Genomic DNA, 24724 nt, shown 5'->3' with positions numbered 1-24724 from the left:
AAAAAAATCATTTAAAAATTTTTTTGGAACATTTTCTAGCAAGAATTAGTAAAAAATTGAGATTTGTTCTGTGATGATCCTCCAAATTTAGAGGAATTGAAAGTGAAATTGTTGAAGAAATGTGGTAACATTTCATTGGTTGCTAAGATGATGGGGAGATTTAATTAAAAGAAAATTCATGATAGAGTAAAAATATAGAGCAACAACTAGAAGAAGAAAAAAAAGAATAAGATGATAATGAAATTCATGGAGAAAAATTAGGAATCAAAAGTTTTGATTTCTCTTTGGTTTCTCATTTTATTTAACCATATTTCTACAAGAAATGTAATGGGTTAGTTGTTCATTGCCCAAAAAAGAAATAAAGAAAGAAAAAAAGCTTTAAAAATTAAAAGAAAAAAATTGGAATCCATATTTTATTCAACAAATATAGGTAGAATTATTGAATAAAAAAGTTTTAAAAAAATAATCATAAAAGTAAATTATTTAGAGTTCAAAAAACCGCCAAATACCTAGACATATGAACCCCCAAACATAGACATATAAATTCAGACCAAATAACTCTGCACCCCAAACATAGACATATGAACTCCACAGGTATATGAACTTTAGACATCCTATCTCAACTAAGCGTCCCAAACAACCCCTAAATATCAAGTAGGATAAATTACTTGCACATTCCAGTCGCATTTTGCTTGAGTTGTATAAGGACCCATTTGGATTGATTTTAGAAAAAAAAAATGTTTTTTCAAAAGACTCATTTTTATTTAAATACTTTTAACAAAAATCTATTAAAATACACTTGAAAAAAATATTTTGAGTGTTGCTAAACACTCAAATTTATTCTAAAACAACTTAATTTTTAAATTAAACACTTGAAAATGTATTCTAAACTCGAAAAAGTAAGATATGGGTGCAAATAGACAACAATTGATTAATGTATTTTGTCTAGCGTGCGTGTGTGCACGCGTACATGCGTGCGTGTGCAAATAATCAATGAACTATAATAAACAAACTCAAATAAGTCCGACCATATTACAGTCACATAAGGGATACCTATTACCTGATTAGAAGAGCATACATATCAGACATCATATATATGTCAAATAAACAATAGAATATATTACATGAAAACAAATAGTACTCAAGACAAACAATGGAATATATCACATAATATGAAAAATAATGTATTTTCTCCTTCCAATTGAAAATGAAAAGAAAAAGAATTATACTAGATGCATTTTCTCTCTTCAATGAAAAATGAGAAAAAATCATATTAAATGCATTTTCTCCTTCCATCATTAAGAGGGATTATATATAAAAATCGGACATAAAAATAATAAAAAATGATAAATTTATCTAAAAATAATATTAAAACCTTTCTCGAAAAAATTCAAATTTAATTTTACAAATATATGTATTAAAGAGGATGTTTTATGTAAAATTCTCTTTCAATGTAAACTATTTAAATTACAAAATTTGAAAACAAGTTTGAAAAACACATACATCAAATGTATAGTTGAACTCATAATTTTTTTTTTTTTTTTTTTAGAAATTTGGAACTCATAAATTTATAATCTTAAGGTTTGGTAACCATTTTATTTTTGTTTTACATTATTTTTACAACTAAATTTCTTCTTTTGTCATATATATTTTTACTAATAATTTAAAAAAATCAAGGTAAATTTTGGAAACTAAAAAAAAAACTTTCTAAAAATTATTTTATTTTTAAAATTGGATTAAGAATTTAACTATTGTATTTAAAAATATACATAATTATAAATTGCGAAAAAAAACATTATGCACATAATAATAATAATAAAACGTGCTAAAAGACAAAATTGGAATTTTGTTTCTCTCTCGTCTCTTCTCACCCTACCATCTATGGATACCACAGGATTACTATAGTCCAGCAGGGGTAATTTTGTAATTATATGCCCTTGACTATTAATTACCTGTATTTTCGATAAAGTTGGCACTGAAAGTAGAGAGCATTTTCCATTTTGCCCGCTTGGTTTCTCAGTCAGGCGTGGAGAGAGAGAGAGAGAGATGGTAACTGTAAGCCATTTTCATCGAGTGAACTGCAGCTTCCCAGCTTCTTCTTCCAAGGAATTCCCAATCAAACGGCGAAAGTTTCCCGCTAAAATTGGTCCATCGATTTCTCATTTCAGACTCCAGGCTGCAGGTCAGTCCAAACTGGTTTTTGTTTGTTGCATTGTGTTTGGTTTCTAGAAAAGTTGTTCATGTTTGGATTTTGAAGTGCATGTAAGTTGGGATAAATTTTTGTTACTTGTATTGGAAATGAACTGACAATTTGAAGGGAGTGTGTGGACATTGCTTCTGGTTTCTTGGCTATCCAATTAACGTTTTCTGAAGCGATTTTGTAGTATCTATTAGTGTGACGATTATTTTGATGTTATTGATACTTTTTTCCGGCTTTCCTCAGGTGTTCAGTATAATTTTAGGCGAAATGAGAAATTTCTCAAGTCGGTGATCAAATGCAGTGCTGGTGAAGTTGGGGATGTAAGTTAGACAGATTACCTGTTGCTAAATTGTACGGGGGTGATTTACTTTCTTATTCTTGTACTATTTTTTGTTTTTCTTCGTTCTATGCGCTTACATTTTCTCTTTTTACAATCTTCAGGGACCTGAGTTTGTGAAAGAGAGAAGTGTTTCTGTCATTTTGTTGGCTGGAGGCAAGGGAAAAAGGATGGGTGTAAGTTTCTAACTGCGCTTATCACTTGAACTTTATATCATTTTTGTTTGTGTATTAGATAACATAGGGTTCTACCTCAAAACCAATTCACATTGGGAGGAGTAGTCTATTATCTTATTATGATTGTGAAAGATTGCGAGATCCCTTGATTTTGTGATTCTCAACATGCATTCTCAAGATAGTGCCTCTTTGGATTCACCAGTCTTGAATAAGAATAAAATTCCAATTTTTGTTTTTAGACCAGACAACCATTTGGGCTTTATGAGCTCTGATACCATATTATAGATATTAGATGACATGAGTTTCCATCTCAAAATAATTTGGCAATGAAGAAGTGGTCATTAGCTTCTATGTCTTGTTAAGATTGTGAGGTTCTTGATTTTTTCTATGTAGGGTCCTCAATATTGTGGACAATTATGAATATTTCGTTTTCTACCCAAAGACAAACAAACAACCTATTTTTTCTTTTCGTAATTTTCCAGTTTAGTTAAGCATCATTCTGACTTCCATTATACATGACTTATTATTTAATTGTTTGGTTGCTTTCTTTCCTTGAACAACTGTTATAAATTTTAAGACACAACCTCTGTTTAGCGTGCTGTACTTTACTCTCTTGCTTGGTTGATCTTCTTTAGCATTTATTTAGGTTAGGTATAGCAATCTCTTTACTTACCTAATACTCTGATAGTTAGATGTACTCATATCTCTCTGGTTATTGTTTGTGTATTTAAGAGGCCAAACCTCTTCTTGTAACTCAAGCCTAGGTAATTAGTAATATTGGTGGAGGATTTACTTCTCTCTCAAGTTCCTTAAAACAGAACCATAAATATGATTAAGTCATGGAGTTATTACTTTCTCCCCTTTATCCATTTAATACCTGTGTTAGTCATGTTCATTTGGTGCTACAGTTAGAACTGTCAGGACGCTGGATTTTGCTTCAAAAATTATTTCTTATTTTTGTAATATTTTGTTATCTCAGTGTAATTATGTCTCCCAGCTCCATATATTTGACTAATAGTGTATTCATGTGCATGCAAGAGATGTTTGGACCATACCATACGTGAAGTTTTACTAGCACCCATTTTCTTCATTATCTTACTTCTACACATGCTTTTTTTTTTTTTTTAATCTTTGTGCAATTAGGCAAGCATGCCGAAGCAGTATCTTCCACTTCTAGGTCAACCTATCGCCCTGTACAGGTAAAATATAAATTAAATGTCTTTATTCAATTTTCCACAGTTCTACATGGACAATTTTAGCTTGCATATTCCAAAGGATTTGAAGAAGTTAGCTTCCAATGATCTGTAGTACGTTGCTGGACTAGGTGTGGCATTTTTCTGTATGTCCGTATCAAGGAGGCTTTTAATCAATCACATGACCATTTAGCATGAAAAATTCCTTTTTTTGGTGTTTATACATTATGATTGTGAAGGTCTATTTGGTAGGCATTTGTATGCATCCAAAAATTTTCAGATAGATTCCAATCAATATACTGTAGGCAAGCATGCAACAATAAAATAAAATAAAATAAAACATACACAGAGTATCTGCCAAGGATAAAATGTAAAGAGGTGTGCCTGCAGTCTGGGTATTTGTATGAGGCTATAATTTTTACAATCATATGTATTACTGGATCCAATGCTCATTTTATAGTTAATTATTGTTAGCCCTGCTCTTTTGTGAAATACCAAATGGAAATACAATGTTTGTGCATACCTATTTGCTGATATGGCTATCTTCTACCTATTTGCTGATATGGCTATCTTCTACCTATTTGCTGATATGGCTATCTTCCATGGCTGGGCCGAATGGTATTTGTAATCCCTGTTTAAAGCTTTACTGGGTCCTACTTTTAAAAAGAACGCAACAATCCTCTTGATAAGTGCAATTTTGTTATTTTATGGAAGCCGCAAGGTATGGCTTAGAAGAAATAGAAGGTTCATTCATGATGTGGAGAAACGTTTAGAGGAGCCTAGGGTTTCCTTCATTATTTAAATGGAAGGTATTCTTTCCTACCAAGGAAAAATAAAAAAGACAATGCAAACATTGCATTTGATAGTTCTGATTTTGACCTGATTCATACTTAATACTTGGTTCTTCTAAGGACAGTTATTCAGTGACGCTCTCCTTAGGCTTGATTGATAGCTCCTGCAAACCTTTAGTTTATTACGAAACAACTTTTGAGGCTTTTAAACAATTAAATGGTGATTTTAGTGCAGCTTATACACTTTCTCACGTCTGATCGAGGTTAAAGAGATCATTGTGGTTTGCGATCCTTCATATCAGGATATTTTTGAAGGTTTTTTTTTTTTTTTTTTTTTTTTTTTTTTTACTACTACTATACTATATTCAAGTTTAGATATATTTTGCTATTCCTTTGGTAAGTTCATGCCAAAGAGAAGATTGATATGCAAATCAAATTCACACTTCCAGGAAAGGAGAGACAAGATTCCGTGTACAGTGGCCTTCAGGTCAGGTGCACGCTCATAGTGTTTTGTTTTTGTTTCATTTTGTTTTGTTTTCCTGTAGGTGATAATGAGCATAGTTTATTAACAAATGGAATTAGAAGGCATGCAGGCTCTCACAAAATAACCTAAGGATGTATAAAAAGGCTCTCCAGTTTACAGCAATGGAAGGAATACAAAATAGCAGCAGTTACATTAAGAACTGCACGTTACATTTTGATCATACAGATTCTTGATGTTTGATGTGATATCTCATTAGAGTTTCTGGAATGGATTGACTTTCTTTGTTGATGTTGTGCCTCATGCCGTTTCCTTTTTCTCCCATTGTCTTATACTAGCTTGTTGCTGCCATTTCAATTTACAGGCAATTGATTTGAGCTCAGAGCTTGTGTGCATCCATGATTCTGCCAGACCTCTTGTATTAGCTGGGGATATTCAACAGGTTGTTTTCTCATTCTTATTAGTTGCCTAGATCGTGTTTATTTTTGTTACTTGTTCTATATATCAAATTCAAGGATAAAAGATTTCTACCCTTTTGGTATGGGTGGCAAGAAATGAACAGAAGAAAGTTTCAGGAGGAATCAAGGGCGTGGAGAAAACTTTTGGATCCTACTCCTTTTGGATATTCTATTTCGAGTTCCTCCAATAAATTAACTTCTTCTTCTTCTTCTTATTATTATTACTATTTTTTTTTTTTTGGGGGGGGGGGGGGGGGGGGTTCTTACTTCAAAGAGTTTCTATAATCACTCCTTCCATCATCGCTTCCAATTCTTTATAAAAGAAAATAATCTCCTCTCAGTTTCTCATTAGAAAAAACCTACTATTTATGTTGCTAAAAAAAGTGGAACTGTCTAAAGTCTAAATCATTAAATATATAATTTGTCATGTGAAGTCATTTGGTTTAGTTGTATCATATATTTGAGACGTACATAAATATGAACATATTCAAAGAAAGCAAATTTGGGATATGCAGTGCTTGACATACATGGTTAGGAATATTGGAGTTGATATGTAGAAGAAATTCAATTTACAATTTTGGCAAATTTCATGTTTATGTTTTATTCTGTCTGGTGAGAGATATACTTCAAGACTTTTCACTTAAAACTTGTTGAACATAACCTAGATTAGGCTCATCTAATGAGATATTGATTTTTTCCTTCTAGGTTCTTAAAGATGCTAGGCTGAATGGGGCAGCCGTACTTGGGGTTCCTGTTAAAGCTACAATAAAAGAGGTATATGCTGGGACTTATTCTATCATTATCATTCTCCTTTGGATGCTTCTGCTTTCTTTTATTTTCTAAAAGTTGTCTAAGGCGGGTATGTTACATGAAAGGACTCTTGTTGGGCCTTGGTGAGGTTCCATGTTTCTCTTTGGACTGCAGCTTCGAATATTTTTTGTAATTACTCTTTAGGCAACATTTTGCTAAGTTAAAATCCATTTCCATAATGGGGTTTTTGTGGTCTTAGGTTTTTTGTATGCCATTTCTTTCATTATTTTTCTCAACGAAAGTAATAAAATCCTAGAACTGTGAATTTTCTTGGCAACCAAATGTAGTTGGGGGTGGGTCAGATGATAGATTAGTTGAGGTGTGTGCAAGTTGGCTTGGATACTTACAATTTTTTTTTTTTTTAAGAAAATCAAACCAGTAATTTTTAAAGCCAAAATTTGGAACCAACCTGTTCATGTTCTTTTTGTTTCCAAATTTGGTAGGTCATCTTAAACCAAATGCGACCTCCTAGGATACTCGGTTCAACTGATTGATTTGATTTTATAAGTTGCCAACTTTTCAAGAGAATTTGTAACTGAACTTGGTTGGTAAAAATATTATCCATTTGCATACCTTATGGTCTGGTTTTTGCTTGGTAGATCCTCTGTTACCTGGTACCTCCTCTCCACACATCTCCCTATTAATCCACATCCTGTCAGTTTTTCTTTAACCCAGAGATGCCACCTCCCCCTTGTATCTTCAATCATGGTACAGTTCAATCCCCTGGAGGGGGAAAAATGGAAAAATCCATGCTCATGTTAGGAAAAACCTCCAACTTCTACCGCAGGAATAAACAGAAAAATAACATAGAAATTAACTCTCAACTCAGAGAAAAATCACAGCTCACTAGAAAAAAATCCACAATGTGAAAATTTGTTACAATCACATAGAACAATTCTCTCTCCCAATCCCAATTACAAGAGCACTCTTTCTAAGCTTTTACACTACTCACACCTTTTTCCCACTCTCAAACTAGAGAATACATAAAGGAAAATTAACTAGAGTTAGCACACTCAAGCTTAAAGTGTTTCTGACTGGGACAACTTCAAACTAGAGGCATTAGCTCCTTTTATAGGCTTGGAGCTCATTCACATTCTTCAATTTAACCGATGTGGGATAAACTGCACTTTTAATATTTTGCCAAAACCCAACAAATTCTACCTCGACAAGATATTTGAAGAATCCACAGCTTCTACAACATCCATTGTCTTCACTAACAATCATAATTCTCAAGTTAGAGAACAATAACCTACTCCACCATAAAAAGTAGACCACTTGGAATATCAACTTCCAAGATTTTTCTTTTCCGTCATATACCGATAAACCTTGCTAATATTTATGGTGCAACTTCCACCTACTTGGCTCATCTGGAAGTCCTTCAGCCATCGACACAACTTCCACCACACACCTTGCATGACCCCCAAATCAGCATCCGAACAATTCTCTCTCCCAATCCCAATTACAAGAGCACTCTTCCTAAGCTTTTATACTACTCATACCCTTTTCCCACTCTCAAACTAGAGAATACATAAAAGGAATTTAACTAGAGTTGGCACACTCAAGCTTAATTAGAGTTAGCACATTCAAGCTTAAAGTATTTTTAACTGGGACGACTTAAAACTAGAGGCATAAGTTCCTTTTATAGGCTTGGAGCCCATCCACATTCTTCATTAACCAATGTGGGACAAATTGCACTTCTAATATTTTGCCAAAACCCAACAACTCACACCTCTTTTCTACCATGCGTTCTTCACACCTCTTTTCTACCATGTGTTCTTCACACCTCTTTTCTACCATGTCCTCGCACTTAAAACTATTTTAAGGACTATATTCATCCGTGCATATTTTCTTAATCGTTCACTCCCATCTTCGTTAAATATTTTCATATTTTCTTAATTCTACCATGCATTCACCCTCAAATCCTTCCAAATTTGTTTCTTTGTGTGTTTTTGGTGGGAACTCATCTATAGAAGCTTAAACACTCATGATACTACATAGACGTCTCTCTGGATGGTGCTCCCTCAGCATAAATGATGCTGAAACACAAAGCCACATCTTTCTCAATTGCTAGTATGCTCAAACTTTTGGGACTTCACTTTTTCTACCTTTAATTGGAAGGTGGTGCTCCCATGAACCTCAACCTTCTTCTTACACAGATTAAAAGGGGACACCTCTTCAAAACTCACAAAAATACCCATCTGATCCACTTTATTTCAGCATTCTTTTAGCCCCATTGGCTTGAAAGGAACAATGGGATTTTTAGTGAAAAAGACATACTCGATCTTGAACTCCATGATCATGGACAATTTGAGATTTGTTTGAGAATCTGTCTCTTTTGTCTCTGGGTGCAAAATGTTTCTCCATTAATCAGTTACAGTTTGAATTCTCAATTAAACAATGGGAGGATTTTTTATTTTTTTATTTTTTAAAATTTCCTTGGTTATGGGGCCTGGCTCTCCTCCCTCTTTCTTTTGTAATTTCATTCTAATATCAATAATCTTTCCTTTAATTTATATGCCTTGCTGCATGGGCTTGTATTAGATTCTATGGGGCATACTCATTAGTGTAGGTCACTTCGGAACTATTGATGATATAATAGCCTCTTAAAACTGGTGCTTAAAAGAATTCTTAATAAGTTATCTTTCGGCAAGTTCCAATTGTCTACATTTTACGTTGACGAAGCCTCATGAATAAGAATTATTTTCCTTTTTTACGTTGTCACTTTGTCCAAGGAAAAATCGTGCATTTAGAATTTTGTCATGCATATTCTTTATTCCAAAAAAGTAAACTACTTTCAGCTATATCTATCTGATAGCCAGTCACGCGTTAGTAAATACCGATATAATGCATATGCATCAAATTGTTCACTTAGAATTTGTCATGGATATGCATCATTCATGTAATGTACAACGTGAGTACTTCAATTGTGTAACAATCAATTACCTTTTTGCGAACAATTCTCCAAGGCTTTTTAACATTCTTCCTGAATATTACCATCTGGCAACCTGTTCTTGGCCAGATTTCTCGATGGGGCTCTCCTCTCTCCTTTCCCCTTCCCTTCTCCATTCACCCGTGTGTCCTAACCTTAGCCTCTACTGTCTGGCAACCTGTTTCTGGCCAGATTTCTCGTCATCCTCCAACTTCCATGTCTCGGTTTCATCATCCTGAAGTATTCAACATGGAAATTAAGAGCTGTAAAGTAAATGACTTGAGATTCCGCTGCTGCTGCATTTTGAGATTCCGCTAGCTGTGGCTGCTCAGCTGATGAAAAGGGGCTGGTTTGCTATTGTTGCATCTGAGAAGGAGGCCTTTTTATGTTTGATAAATCAGTCTATTCCTGGGATTTTCTCCAGCAGTGTTGGAGGTCAATGGAGTTGAAATACCTAAAAGTCATTCTCCTGAGGGGCAAAAGTTGTTGGACAATAATCTTCCTGCTGTTTTTGCTTGAGAACTGATGAAAAATATAGTAGGGAAAAGAAAATAGCATACCAAAAATTTACGCGGAAAACCCTAATTAGGGAGAAAAACCATGAGATAAGGGAATTATTATTAGAAACTGATACAATAGAATACATAGACCAACAACTTAAATAGAGAACAGGGAAACCCTAGGGTACAATGAAAAAGACAAAATTGCCCCTAGAGTGCAAAACCCTAATTTCAACACTCCCCTTCAAGTTGGGGCGTAGATGTCAATAAGTCCCAACTTGCTCACACAAGCGTCAAAAAACAACTGTCTGGAAAGCCCCTTTGTTAGGACATCTGCAATTTGTTGATTGGAGGGAATGTAAGGAACACAAATGTTGCCACTATCGAGTCTTTCCTTGATAAAGTGCCGGTCAATCTCCACATGCTTTGTTCTGTCATGTTGAACAGGGTTGTTTGCTATGCTTATGACTACTTTATTATCACAATAGAGTTTCATTGGACTGGTATGCTCTTAATCAAGATCTTTCAAGACTTTTTCAAGCCTGATCTCTTCACAGATTCCCAAACTCATGGCCCTGTATTTTGCCTCAGCACTGCTTCTGGCAACAACACCTTGTTTTTTGCTTCTCCATGTAACAAGATTGCCCCACACAAAGGTACAATATCCCGATGTTGATTTTCTGTCTACTACAGATCCTTCCCAATCAACATCAGTGTAAGCTTCGATACATCGTTTTTCAGTTTTCCTGAACATCAAGCCTTTCCCTGGAGAAGTTTTTAGATATATCAAAATGCGCTCTACTGCCCTCATGTGTTCTTCGTATGGTGACTGCATGAACTGACTTACCATACTTACTGCATAAGAGATGTCGGGTCTAGTATGAGAAAGATATATTAATTTCCCAACAAGTCGCTGATATCTTTCTTTGCTCACTGGAACACTTTTACTCATATTACTTAACTTTGCATTGGCTTCTATAGGGGTATCAACTGGTTTGCACCCCGTCATACCTGTTTCCTTGAGCAGGTCCAGAGTATAATTCCATTGGGAAACTGAAATTCCTTCTCTTGATCGAGCTACTTCCATTCCGAGGAAGTATCTTAGTTTTCCAAGGTCCTTGATCTGGAATTCCTCAGTCATCTTTGCCTTCAATCGGTCAATCTCTGAGGTATCATCACTTGAAATAACAATGTCATCAACATAAACAATCAAAACTGCGATTTTCCCGGTTATAGACCTTTTAGTAAACAGAGTATGATTAGAATGACCCTGTTTATATCCTTGAGACTTTACAAACATAGTAAATCTGTCAAACCAAGCCCTTGGTGACTGTTTTAGCCCATATAAGGACTTTCTCAATCTGCAAACTCGGTGATCAAACTGTTTCTCAAATCCTGGGGGAGGATTCATATAGACTTCTTCCTCCAATTCTCCATTGAGAAAAGCATTCTTCACATCAAGTTGGTGAAGGGGTCAATCCTTATTAACTGCAATAGAAAGGAGGATCCGAACTGTATTTAGCTTTGCAACTGCCGAAAAAGTCTCTGAATAATCAACCCCAAACGTCTGAGTAAAACCCTTGGCCACTAATCTTGCTTTGTATCTGTCAACAGTTCCATCAGGCTTATACTTTATTGTGAATACCCATTTACATCCGATTGCTTTATGACCATTTGGAAGATTGACTTGATCCCACGTATGATTTTTCTCAAGAGCTTTCATTTCTTCCATAACGGCTGCTTTCCATTCAGGACTTTCCAATGCTGTGTGTATACTGTTTGGTATCACCACTGTGTCTAGGCTTGTAGTGAGGGTCTTGAACTCAGGAGATAAATTACTATAGGACAAGTAACTTTGCAACAGATATTTAGTACATGATCTCGTACCTTTCCTCAGGGCAATCGGAAGGTCAAGGGATTCGTCTTTATTTTCTTCTGACATACTGCATTCTCCCTCCAGTTCTGTTATTTTCCCACTCTCAACATTTTTTCAGTGGGAATAAGAGAAGCTTCTTTTCCAGGTTCTACCATGTCCTCAAAAGTCACACACTCATCTGTCTCTGCACCATCATCAACCTCAATCACATCCTTGCTGGCATTATCTTCCCTGCTTTTGCTCTCAACATTTTCAACACAAGCATTAGTGTTATCACATTTATTACCATGATCAGGGATAGGACTACTAGTACCTGGAATTGATCTCTGTTCAGACTCATGAACTGGAGCCGGAGAGATAACAAGTGGCGCTATTTCCTTCCTGAGATTCTTTCTATAGTATGTAATCCAAAGGACTTGTTTAGTTGAGAGGATAGGTGCGTTGGGATTGACACTGACATCAAGGATGGGTTCAGGTTCAGGTAAGGCAGAAAGGCTGGGACCCTAATTGGTTTCTTCACTGGAATGCTCCCCCTGAAGAGAACCATTGAGAAAGAATGGATGATCTTCGAAGGTCACATCCATAGAGACAAAGTATTTTTTGGAAGGAGGGTGATAACACTTGTACCCACGCTGATGTAGAGGGTACCCTATAAAAACGCATTTTTGTGCCCAAGGGGTAAACTTGATACGGTTAGGTCCGTGTGTATGGACGAACTGTACACGAAGGGGTACATCAGAAAGAAGTCTGGAGTTTGGGTAAGACTCTTTGAAAAAGTCTAATGGGGTTTGGAATTTTAGGACCTGGGATGGCATGCGGTTTATTAGATGGGCTGCTGTCAAGATAGCATCACCCCACAAATAAGAGTGAAGAGAGGTTGACAACATAAGAGAGCAGGCAACTAACGGTTTTTCCGTTCGGCCACTCCATTTTGTTGAGGAGTGTACGCACAGGAACTCTGATGGACAACACCTTTGGATATAAGGAATTCTTGTAAGGTGTTACTAAGGTATTCTCGACCATTATCACTTCTGAGAATAGCGATTTTAGCGTTGAACTGGGTTTCTATGGAATTGTAAAATTGTTAGAAAACTGAAGTGACTTCTGATTTATCTGTCAGAAGGATAACCCAAGTTAGACGAGTATGCTCGTCAATAAAGGTTACAAACCAACGCTTCCCAATTATGGTAGTGATTGGTGAATTACCCCAGACATCACTATGGAATAGAGTAAACGGTTTAGAGGGCTTATAGGGCTGAAAAGAGAAAGAAACACGAGGCTGTTTTGCTTGACACACACATCACATTTCAATTTAGAAATATTAATATTGCGAAAAAGATGAGGAAACAAATAGTTCATATACTGGAAATTAAGATGGCCAAGACGATAATGCCACAACATATAATCAGTTTCAGAAATGGAAAAATGAGAAGAAAACAAACTAGTCCTATCACATAGCCTAAAGGAAGCTTCTTCAGTAAGGAAATAGNAGTTTCAGAAATGGAAAAATGAGAAGAAAACAAACTAGTCCTATCACATAGCCTAAAGGAAGCTTCTTCAGTAAGGAAATAGAGTCCCTTGTCATGTCAGGCAGTGCCAATCGTCCTCCCGGAGGTCAGATCCTGAAAAACGACATCATCAGGTGAGAAACTAACACGACACTTCAAATCTCTTGTTAGTTTACTAATAGATAACAAATTGTAAGACACTTTTGGCACATGCAACACATCTTGGAGTATTAAGCCGACAAAGGGTGACACTCGTCCTTTTCCAGTAACAGGAGCAAAGGACCCATTTGCAATTCTGATTCTTTCATTTCCAGCACCAGGTTGATAAGATAAAAATTGATCAGAAGAACCAATGAGGTGATCTGTGGCCCCTGAGTCTAATATCCACGGTTTATTACCAGTTAACTCACAAGACCAAAAGATTGAAAAGTACCTGTATGGGCGATTGCACTTACACCCACTGTAGTAGTGTTTTGAGTAGTTTCCTGGTTATGAGTCTGAGTATCTTCAGTAACAGATTCACCTACAAGAGCCCGACTTGGCTGTCGTTTCTTACCATTAGGCTATCGGCCGTGGAGTTTCCAGCACTGATCTTTAGTGTGCCAGGGTTTTTTGCAATGTTCATACACTGGGGACGGCTTACTGTTCTGTTTATCTTGTACAGGGCCTGATGTTTTGAAAGCAACGGAATCTGTTGGTGTTACAGGTGTACTGTTCATGGCTCTCGACCTATCTTCTTCCAGGCGAACTTCAGAACAGACCTCCATTAGGGATGGTATAGGTCTGGTCCCTAGTATACGACTGCGCACTATATCAAATTTAGAGTTGAGTCCTGCAAGAAAGTCATACACGCGATCCGTTTCTTCAGACTGATAATGTAACACTCCTCCACAAGGACCGTTCCAGATCATCTCACGGCACAAATCCATCTCTTGCCATAACAGAGATAGCTTGTTAAAGTAAGCGGTAACGTCCATCGTTCCCTGTTTGCATTCATGGACTTACTTACGTAGAGTATACAAACGTGAGGCATTCTGTCTCCTGGAGTAGAGTTTCTGGGCTGCCTCCCAAATATCACGGGCTGTAGCTGCATACAATAAAGGTTTTCCAACCTGAGGTTCCATACTGCCAATCAAAATTGATCTCAACAAAGAATCCTCTCCTTTCCACATTCGCTCTTAGGGGTCACCGATCCTTGGTTTTGGTATTTCACCTGTTAGATATCCAAATTTGTGACGGCCCTCAAGAGCCATTTTAATAGATTGGGACCAAGAGAAGTAATTATCACCATTCAACTTTTCCCCTATAATAATTCCAGAAGAATTGTCTATAGTTCCAGAACATATATTTGAGGAGTAAGTAGGGAACGAAGTTACCGAATTTTCAGGGTATGGATTTAGATCTGATTGGATCTTGGATTACGATCCCATGGCTTCCCCAATAGCAGCAAGCTGTTGTTGAAACATCTCGTTCTATTGTTTAATCTGCAACTGCAACTAGGTAACTTGATCTTGGATTATATTTCCTTGGTTCTGGTGGTATGATGAAGACTCGCCCCCTCCAAACTCATCCATAATCGGCGAAAACTGCCCCATTCGGTTGCTTATACCTGGCTGGAAAGTACCCATACCTCTTCCATCTGTCCTTTGGTGCGGCAAAGATTGGGATGAGGCTCCGATCTGAGAGGAGAAGGCCGACGGCACTTCCGAAGGACGGAAACTTGACTGATCAGCGCTGGGTATCACAGATCTGGACCAATTGGCGCCGGGTATAGCAGATCGGAGCTCGGGCATTGTGGATCTGGTCCAGTCGGCCCTGGGTATAATAGATTGGTGCTCCACAGCTTCGGTCGGTAGCGTCTGGGACCGGTTGGACCAGTTTCGCGTGGCTGGTCGGTGGTCGACCTCATCTGCGTGCATCTGAACCGGAAGGCTTCCTTCATCCGCGCGCGACTGGTTCGAAAGCGTAGTAGTCGGACAAAACTCCAGTGGGTTTTGCGGCTGGGGGTTGCAGCTGGTGATTGGGTCTTCGAAGGAGGCGGCTGGCTTGACGGGAACAGCCGACGGTGGGTAGGGCGGCGGCGGCTGGTCTTCACGGAAGTGGGGAAGAAGGGTTTGGAAGTATCTATCAATGACTTTTTGGATAACAGTGGTTATATCTGGGTTATTGGTTTGGGATTCTTCTGTTGGATTTTCCTCAATGGTGGTCAGGGTTTCGTCTCCATGCTCTGATACCATGATGAAAAATAGAGTAGGGAAAAGAAAATAACACACCAAGAATTTACGTGGAAAACCCTAATTAGGGAGAAAAACCACGGGATAAGGGAATTATTATTAGAAACTGATACAATAGAATACAGTAGACCAACAGCTTAAATAGATAACAGGGAAACCCTAGGGTACAATGAAAAAGACAAAATTACTCCTAACCCTAATTTCAACAAGAACCAAACATGTCAGTTTGTTTTGGGTTCTTCTTCAAGCTTCTTTTGTTGCCAAAGCTCTAAAAAACCTTAGAGTTTGCAAGTTTTGCTTTTGATAGAAGTTTTTGAAGTTGGTAGGATCTTTTTGTCTCAAGATTTTTGATGCAATGTTGAAGCCTCAGCTGGTTTTTGAAGTTTTGATATTTGTTCATTACTTTGGTTGATTATTTTATTTATTGTGAAATTCTATATTGTATTATTGTATTATACTTGTTGTTCTTTTTTATTCTTTCCTTATTTGTAATTGAGTATTTATTCTATTTAAGAAACTCTTTCCTCTTAAGAGAAATAAGAGAGAAAATAATGTTCTTCAGCATGGTATTAGAGATTCAAAGGTTTTGAAACCCTAAAAACCCAAAAAAACCCTAATTTTTTTAGAACTTTAAAAAAAAAACCCTACCTTCTGTTGCTGCCGATTAGTCTTCGTTTGTTCATCACCGCCGCCGGTCACTTGAAGCATCGCGGGCAGACGTCTGCCAAACACCGCAGACCCCCAATCCCTTCCCTCCCTGTTTGTCAACCGTACAGTTTTGAGTCCGCCATTGTCCACGAACGAAGTTGCTTCGATAGCCGCTAGTTCGCCATCTGTCTCTCTTCTGGTTTGCTTTCTTCTGCGCAACATTACCCACGAACGAGTTGCCCCACTGTTGCTTCCGCCTGATTGTCGCTCATTGCCATTTTCACTACTTAGCGCCGCCCATCACCGTCCACCAATTGTCTCATCAAGTTGTTGGTTTGTTTAAGCCTTTGTTTGGCATTTTTTCCCCCAGATCTATTGGTTTGATTTTTTGGGTCTTTGTTTCTTCACCGATATGTCGGACACTAATGCACCCATCACTCGAGTTTGTGAAAATCGTGTCCATTCAACCGGTCCTACTGTCCAAATAACTACCATTCAACTTAATGGGGAGAATTTTACAATATGATTGAGACCGAATTTCAAACTAAAATTCGAATTCTTCACTCTAATACACCCATACCTCTCCCCTTTCTCGAACTAAACTTGATCCTTGAGCTACTAAATGCATTTTTGTGAGTTATGTCTCTCATAAGAAGGCTTACAAATATTTTGATCCTTTGACCAACAAGTATTTTGAGAGTATGGATGTGTCTTTTTTGGAAATTCAACCTTTTCTTGGCCCAAATTCTCTTCAGGGGGAGACATCTAACCTTGAAGATGATTTTTGGGACACTTCATCTCCCCCAAACATCAGTGGTCCTGAAATTATGAGTTCTAGTCCTTCAATGCCAAGTATGGAGAGTTCTTCTTTGGGGGGGGGAAACACTACAAAATGACTCTACAAGTTGAAATCCTGAACTTCAGGTTTATACTAGAAGAAACTTGATTCAAAGAGTTCAAGATCAGACAGTTGATTTATCACAAGACCAATCAAATACTTCGATGAATGATCCTGAAGATCCAAGTATTAGACACTCTACTCCTATTTCTCCTAGTTCTTCATCTCCTTCTAATCCTTTACCTAATGTCTCTAATCTTGATATTCCAATTGCTCATCGGAAAGGTACTCGTAAATGCACCAAATATCCTACTGAAAACTATCTTTCTTGTCATAGATTGTCCGACTGTCATAAAGTCTTCACATCCAAAATAACCAACCTATTTGTTCCAAGGAATATACAGAAAGCCTTAAATGATTTCAATTAGAAATTAGCAGTGATGGAAGAGATTAGTGCGTTGAAACAAAATTGCACATGGACATAGTCAAACAACCGAAAGATAAGAAAACAGTGGGATGCAAATGGGTGTTTTCCATAAAATGTAAAGCTGATGGTAGTATTGTAAGTTACAAGGCCAGATTGGTTGCCAAAGGGTTCACTTAGACCTATGGCATTGATTATCAATAAACATTTGCTCTAGTAGCTAAAATTAATTCTATTAGAATCTTGTTGTCTATTGCAGTTAATTTTGATTGGCCCCTTTATCAACTTGATGTTAAGAATGTCTTTCTCAATGGGGATCTTGAAGAAGAGATTTTTATGGACTTGTCACCTGGTTTTGAGGTGGATCTCGGGATTAACAAAGTGTGCAAGTTAAAGAAATCATTATACAAGCTTAAACAATCTCCTAGAGCATGGTTTGAATGGTTTGGAAAGGCAGTCACAAGCTATAGATTCAGTCAAAATCAAGTTGATCATACTATGTTACATAAACATACTGGAAGTGGTAAGTTGGTTGTTTTGATAGTGTATCTTGATGATATCATTCTTAAGGTAATGATGAGACAGGACTAAATATCTTGAAGAAAAACCTTGCTAATGATTTTCAAATAAAAAACCTGGGAACCTTAAAATATTTCCTGGCATGGAGTTTACTAAGTCTAAAAGTGGCATTCTTATCAACTAGAGGAAGTATATTCTTGGCCTATTGAATGAGACATGTTTACTTGGTTGCAAGATAGCAAAAACTCTCATTGAACAAAATTCAAAATTGGTAGCTGCAACCGAAAAAGAGGTAAAAGAAAAAGCAAAGTACCAGAGACTTGTGGGGAGACTCATATACCTCTCTCACACACGTCCTGACATTGCTTTCGTAGTTAGTGGGGTAAGTCAGTTCATGCATGCTCCCGGGTCAGTTCACTTTGAAGCAATTTATAGAATCTTGAGATATTTGAAAGGTATTCCAGGAAAAGATGTATTGTTCACGAAGCATGACCACCTAAATGTTAAGGTTTACACTGATGCTGATTGGACAAGTAGCACGACTAATAGAAGATCCACTTCTAGTTATTGCTCTTTTGTTGGAGGAAATTTGGTTACTTGGCGAAGTAAAAAACAAAATGTGGTTGCAGAAGTAGTGCTAAAGCAGAATTTAGGGCATTAATCCATGGTATTTGTGAGGGCATATGGATAGGAAGACTATTGGAAGAATTGAATTTCTCTTAGACAATGCCCATACGCATTTATTGTGATAACAAGTCAGCAGTTTCCACTGCCCACAATCCCGTCCTTTATGATAGGACAAAACATATTGAAGTTGATAAAAACTTCATGAAGGAGAAGATTGATGCAAGAATAATATGCATTCCCTTTCTTCCGACAGCAAAGCAAATTGCAGATGTGTTAACTAATAGTCTTCCAAAGTGGCAATTGGCCATGAATGATACCTTCAAACCAACTTAAGGGTGAGTGTTGATTATTTTCTTTATTGTGAAATTCTATATTGTATTTATTGTGTTATATTTGCTGTTTTTTTATTCTTTCCTTATTTGTAATTGGATATTTTTTCTATTTAAGAAACCCTTTCCTCCTAAGAGAAATAAGAGAGAAAATAATGTTTCCAGCAACTTTGCATTGTCCATGCTACACATCGTTGTTCTCATAGTTTCAGATTCGATGTTTTTCATTCAAGAGTCGATTTGTTCCAATATGGGATATATTTTATTGTATTTTCTTTTCTTTTATGGCTTTTCCAGTTAACTTCGTTGTACTTTCGTTATTTTGCTTATTATGTTTCTTTGTATTTAGAGCATTAGACTCAGACTCTTTCCCTTTCATCAATGAAAAGTTTTGTTTCCTTTTTAATAAAAAAACAATTCTCCAATTATTTTTCATTTTTCAGGCAAACAATGATCGTTTTGTCCAAAGAACCTTGGACAGGAAAACTCTTTGGGAAATGCAAACTCCGCAGGTTTGCTGTAAATTTGCATCTAATGCAATCTTTTATGAAATCTGTTAGAATTTAACACAGGCGGATTAATTTAGCATTTATATCGTTTTTTGCAGGTTATTGAGCCTGAGTTGCTTAAGAAAGGGTTTGAGCTTGTGAACAGGTATTTTTTATTCTTTGTTTATTTTCTCATGTTATCAACTATAAAGCACTGACACACCTAAACTGTGTCGGTGTCAGATACCGGCATGCTCTAACATGCCAGCTGGCATGTCTATTATTTTATTATTATCTTTTACTTTTTGACACGTCATGACACACCAAGACACTCCTAGGAGACGCCATTTGCAAAAATAAATAAATAAATAAGAGAGAAAAAGTAGAGAGAAACAAGACCCACTATCAGCAGTCCATTCAACTGTTCTGCACAACCTTTTTATAATTCTAGGGTTTTTACACACTTTCTCCACAGTCCACACTAACAAACTTCATCCTCAAGACCTAAGTCACTTAACCCATAATCTGCCTTTTTCAAAAATAAATAAATAAATAAAATAAAACAACCCACTATGCTACCTGCTTTTTCTTTCTAACTTCATCGACGACAACGACTTCAACTTCAAGACCTATGACTGTCGGCGACTTCTGTGACTTCTCTTATTGTTTTTTTCCCCCATTTCTGTTATTTTTCCTTCCATTTTTATCTTCTTTTTTTTTTTTTTCATTTCTGTTTTTTTTCCTTTTGCTAAATATGTGTGTTTCATAATGTCAAAATATGCACACATATTCATTTTGTAAAATAATAATAATAATAATAATAATGTGTCCCCAATGTGTCGTGTCCTACTTTTTTCTAGAAAAAATTGACGTGTCATCGTATCGGTATCTTGTCATAGTCGTGTTGCGTGCTATCAAATAACCACACTTTCTAGTTTTTAGTACTTGACTAGTTGGGAGACATGATCTAAAGGAGAGCTAATAATTATTTTTGAGGTTGCCAGATTCAAGGTTTACATTAAGTAAGGATGTAGCTAGATCAAATCGCTGGATCATTTAGTTGTGTTTGACTTTGCATGACAATACTACATAAGATACCCAAGAATAACGTGTGTACGACTTTTCTGATATGAGAAGATGTCTTTCATTAAGAACAAGAATGCAAAAGACTAAGGCCAAGCCAACACTAAGGTAACCTTAGAAGCACGGTCATGAGACAAGGACTTGGGGACACCAATTTTTAAAATGTAGGACACATACGTGTTATTATATATACATACATATATATACACGTATATAAAGTTAGATAATATTAAAAGATCAAACCCAAATTGCATTAGTCTTACTTACGAACCATTAAGACAAATTTAAAAAAGAACATGAATGAAGACAAGCCTGTTATCGATACCTCCGTCAAACGTGTCATTTGCTTAAAAGGTTTGATTATTTATATATAAATGGTGTGTCTGTAGCATGTCTTCAGGTGTTTGATTTTTTTTTTTTTTTTTTAAATAAGTAAAAAAAAAGATAGGTTTTCGGGTGTCAAACACGTTTCTGGAGCATCTCTGGACGTATCTGTGTCTAACTAGTGTCTGACACTTTGTGCTTCTAAAGGGCCATGCAAACTACCAAAAATATTTGCAAGCGCCATCCAATTGTTGGTAATCGGAGTCTGAAAATATCTAAATTAAAAGAAGTTAATATGTGAACTATCTTTAAAATGAAAAGTAGATGACACTTTTAGAGTGATCCACACTTCAAACCTCCTCCCAAGGTCTCCCTTTATGCTGACTCACCCTAAATCTCCTTGACAACTAGATATCCCTGATGAAAACGCATAGAAAGTGAAACCATCCTATCATGACCTCTCCTTTTAACTTTTTATGAAAACCATCCTAAATCTTTTTATGAGTAAAAATCGTTCCTTTTAACTTTTCATGTTTGGCCAAATGTGAAACCATCCTATCATGACCTCTCCAAATTCCTCTGTAAGACTTTACCTTGCTGATGGTTAGTTGGCATTCAGATCAATCCTCACCCAGTAAAGTACCTAGTCTCCATCTAAGATGTACATCAACATAATAGAGGAGGCTAATGAGTTGTTTTGGGTACGGATAATCCATTTTGAAAGACCCAAATGAAATCATCTGACTTTTTGGGTTTTTTATATTGATGACCCATTTTGAAAGGTCCAAATGAAATTTGACCTACTTTTTAAAGCTGAAATCCCTTGTTGGGATCTTGACTCTTGCTATTCTTCATCCTTGCTTTTGCTACTCTCGCTACCTGTCCAGTATTTTTTTTTTTTTTTTAACAACCTAGCAAACTACATACTAATCTTAAAACATTAGTTAATCTTAAACTCAAGCTGAAATCCCTTCCAGTGCAACGCAGGGCACAAGATTAGTTATATTTCTACATGCTAATCTTAAACATTAAGCCTCAATTTCGCTTACAAGTGGTTGACTCATTTTTTTAACAACCTAGCAAACTAAGTTCACTCTTTTTTTTCTTAAGTGAATCGACATACCCAATTCCTTCCAGTGGTTTTTCATGCTAGTATTTGTTTCACAATTGGCCAGATGGAGAAAAATAATTTCAACATACACTCTTAAGAAAAAGAATTGCAACATGATTCAAAGAGTAATCTAAATTAAGATGCAAGTATATTACAACATAGGTGACTTGAGTCAAACCTTGCAGTATGAGATTGTACGCAAGGCCTTTAAAAGGGCTCTCAGGAAAGGAAAATAAAAGATTGCCTCAACGACTGACTATCTAAAGGTTCAAAGGCGCTAGAGTACATCATTAGATCAAGACAAAACAAAAAGGAAAACACTCTAACGCACAGCCATCAAAACACAATCTATGGGCAGAGGCCTCTACAGCTCGACGATTTCATGGGGAAAAGCCATTGCATGCCTTTGCGCGTAATATTGAATAGATCTCGATGCCTTACAGATGTCATTCATAGTTGCACTATAGGGTGGAGCGTGTGCCATCTCAAGATCTCTTGGTTCTCTTCAGATGTAGCAGGAGGATGCAATGCGAAAGGGCTCGCATGCCTTGAACTTATAGGTGGTAGACTCAGGGATGCTGTTGGCATTGCTCGAGGGGTTGGGCTTTGATGTAGGGTCAACAAGGTGAACTTCATTTGGGATATCAATTGGAGTTGAAATTGGAGAGGATTCATTGGCAGGAGGGAATGGTAAAGGATCATCAATGGATGGCGCTGGGAGCAGGGGACTTGCTTTTACTTTTTACCTTCTTTTTATTTTGAGTAGGGGCAGGCTTTCTTGATGCAGTAGACGACTCGATTGAGGGGGCAAAGGGAATAGGGTCAACAAAGGCGGAGAGAGGAAAGGCGATGCAAGCAAATTTGGTGCTTTGGAGCCCTTTTCACTTTTTGCTTTCTTAGATTGGGGAGGCTTGGGGTAGAGGGACCTGGAGTTGATTTGCTTTCCTCAGATGCGGCTGCTCTTTCAAACTCATGCAACCTGTCTATGAGTTTCATAGATGATGGGTGATGAATTCCTGCCGCAAAACGTAAGTTGCACTCTAGGCGAGGGAAAAATATTCGACCGCCCCCTTTGGCTGTCATGGCTCTCATCTCTTCCAAAACCAGTGCTCCGATTCAATCTCAATAGCTCTCTTTGTGCAGCGACACGGAAGCACCCGCTGGCAAGTAATTGAATTGTCATGCAATATAGGCATGATGCTGTGCTTAATGAAGTACATCCAAACGACTGCTTCTGCGGGTGCAACAAATGAAGCCCCATGTGCTTGACCTCCCATTTCTTCCTACCGTGGCCAACACATTGGCTAGAACCTCATCAGAAGGGCTGTTGATCATTTGGTCGCCCAATGCGTCTGGAGCGTTAGGAAGCTCCAATATCTTGTTGATCACTGATGCGCCAAAGGGTCCAATCTCACTTGAGTAGACTTGGTGGGGGGTTCGTTAACAAAATCATGCCAACTAATTTGATATTTACTGAATAGACGTGTCAAAATTTCATAAATAAAAGGCTAAAATAGAAGTATGATTCAAAGTTTTGGTACATAACAAAGTTTTTTCCAATTCCATGTTGCTGTCTAATGATATGTGTTTTATGAACACTCCATTTTCCATCAGGGAAGGCTTGGAAGTAACTGATGACGTTTCCATTGTGGAGTACTTGAAACATCCAGTGCTCATCACAGAAGGATCTTATACCAATATCAAGGTATTATAACTTTCAATTACAATCTAATCATACATTTACGATCCATGCATTATATTTTATTATCATTATTTTTTTTATAGAGAAAGTAAAGTTTGTTTTCCAAAAATTGTCCAGCAATAAAAGAGTTCTCTCTTTGCAGGTAACAACACCTGATGATTTATTACTTGCAGAGAGAATATTGAATTTGAACTCGTGAACGTCCTGTTGAGGACTAAACAACCATTGTCCTAATCTCTTAATAATCAAAATGCCTTGTAAGTTTCCCCCCATTTTTAAAGTAGCAATGATGTAATTCGAAATTCAATTACAACATAATGTCAATGAGCATGATGTCGGCTTCTCAAATAAAAGTTTAAAGCATGAATGGTCGTGTTGAACAAATAGTGGTAAACAGATGGGATGAAGATATGAAAGATATTGAAATTTTTTTCTCTTGTTATACAGGTTTAGAAGGTGAAAGTGTATGTAATAGGTCTCTAAACTTTCCAGTTTGTTTATTTCGTTCTTCAACATTTAATATTTAATAAATATTTAAATTTCCATTTTGTATCCAATAAATTTCTACACTTTTAATTAAATATAGATCATTGACCTATTCAATATTTTTTAAAATTAACAAATCTATTAAACATAAAGTTGAAAGTTTAAGGTCCTATGACGGGTGCCAAAAGATGCTAGATTTTGTAAAGCTAGTGGTCTTTTTGGGATCCTTGCATTCACAACAATGGCCAGTGGCAGATCCAATAATTTTATGTAAGGGCACTATACATACAAATGTGATGAAATAAATCTATAAAGAAACGTCACAAAAAGTATACATAGTTTTATTAATTAATTTAATACATATTACAATTATATACGAACATTCTTGTTTTGAAACTAATCCATGATAACTTAATTATCTAACTTATCAAATAATTATTTTTCAATATATGTTATAAGACAATCATTCATTCATTGATCTCCTATTTGATTATACCGTCGAGTCTCTCTATTGTAGCTGTGGGTAAAATCAATGTCAAGGTGAACCATTGATAAACTAATTGATAGATCTTATCTATGTTCATCATTATCAATAAAAAGACTGAAAATAATTTAAAACTTATCAATGGTATGGTATGTATATCTTAACAAG

The 24724-nt window shown here is 36.5% G+C and overlaps 1 protein-coding gene across 1 annotated transcript; it reads left to right on the top strand.

Moving 5' to 3' along the window:
- The first annotated feature begins 1976 nt into the window (after positions 1 to 1976).
- LOC120090930 (2-C-methyl-D-erythritol 4-phosphate cytidylyltransferase, chloroplastic) lies at positions 1977 to 24028 on the top strand. Its single transcript, XM_039048627.1, has 12 exons — positions 1977 to 2182; positions 2444 to 2520; positions 2642 to 2713; positions 3857 to 3912; positions 4933 to 5012; positions 5102 to 5184; positions 5543 to 5620; positions 6342 to 6410; positions 19322 to 19390; positions 19486 to 19532; positions 23499 to 23589; positions 23729 to 24028. Exons 1-12 carry the CDS (start codon positions 2047 to 2049, stop codon positions 23783 to 23785), a joined length of 915 nt encoding a protein of 304 aa, XP_038904555.1. The 5' UTR covers positions 1977 to 2046; the 3' UTR covers positions 23786 to 24028.
- Positions 24029 to 24724: the final 696 nt, after the last annotated feature.

Source organism: Benincasa hispida, chromosome 11, assembly GCF_009727055.1.
Source record: "Benincasa hispida cultivar B227 chromosome 11, ASM972705v1, whole genome shotgun sequence".
In the NCBI taxonomy this organism is placed as follows: Eukaryota; Viridiplantae; Streptophyta; class Magnoliopsida; order Cucurbitales; family Cucurbitaceae; genus Benincasa; species Benincasa hispida.
The sequence above is the reverse complement of the archived record's forward strand: the minus strand, read 5'-3'. Positions and strand labels throughout refer to the sequence as shown.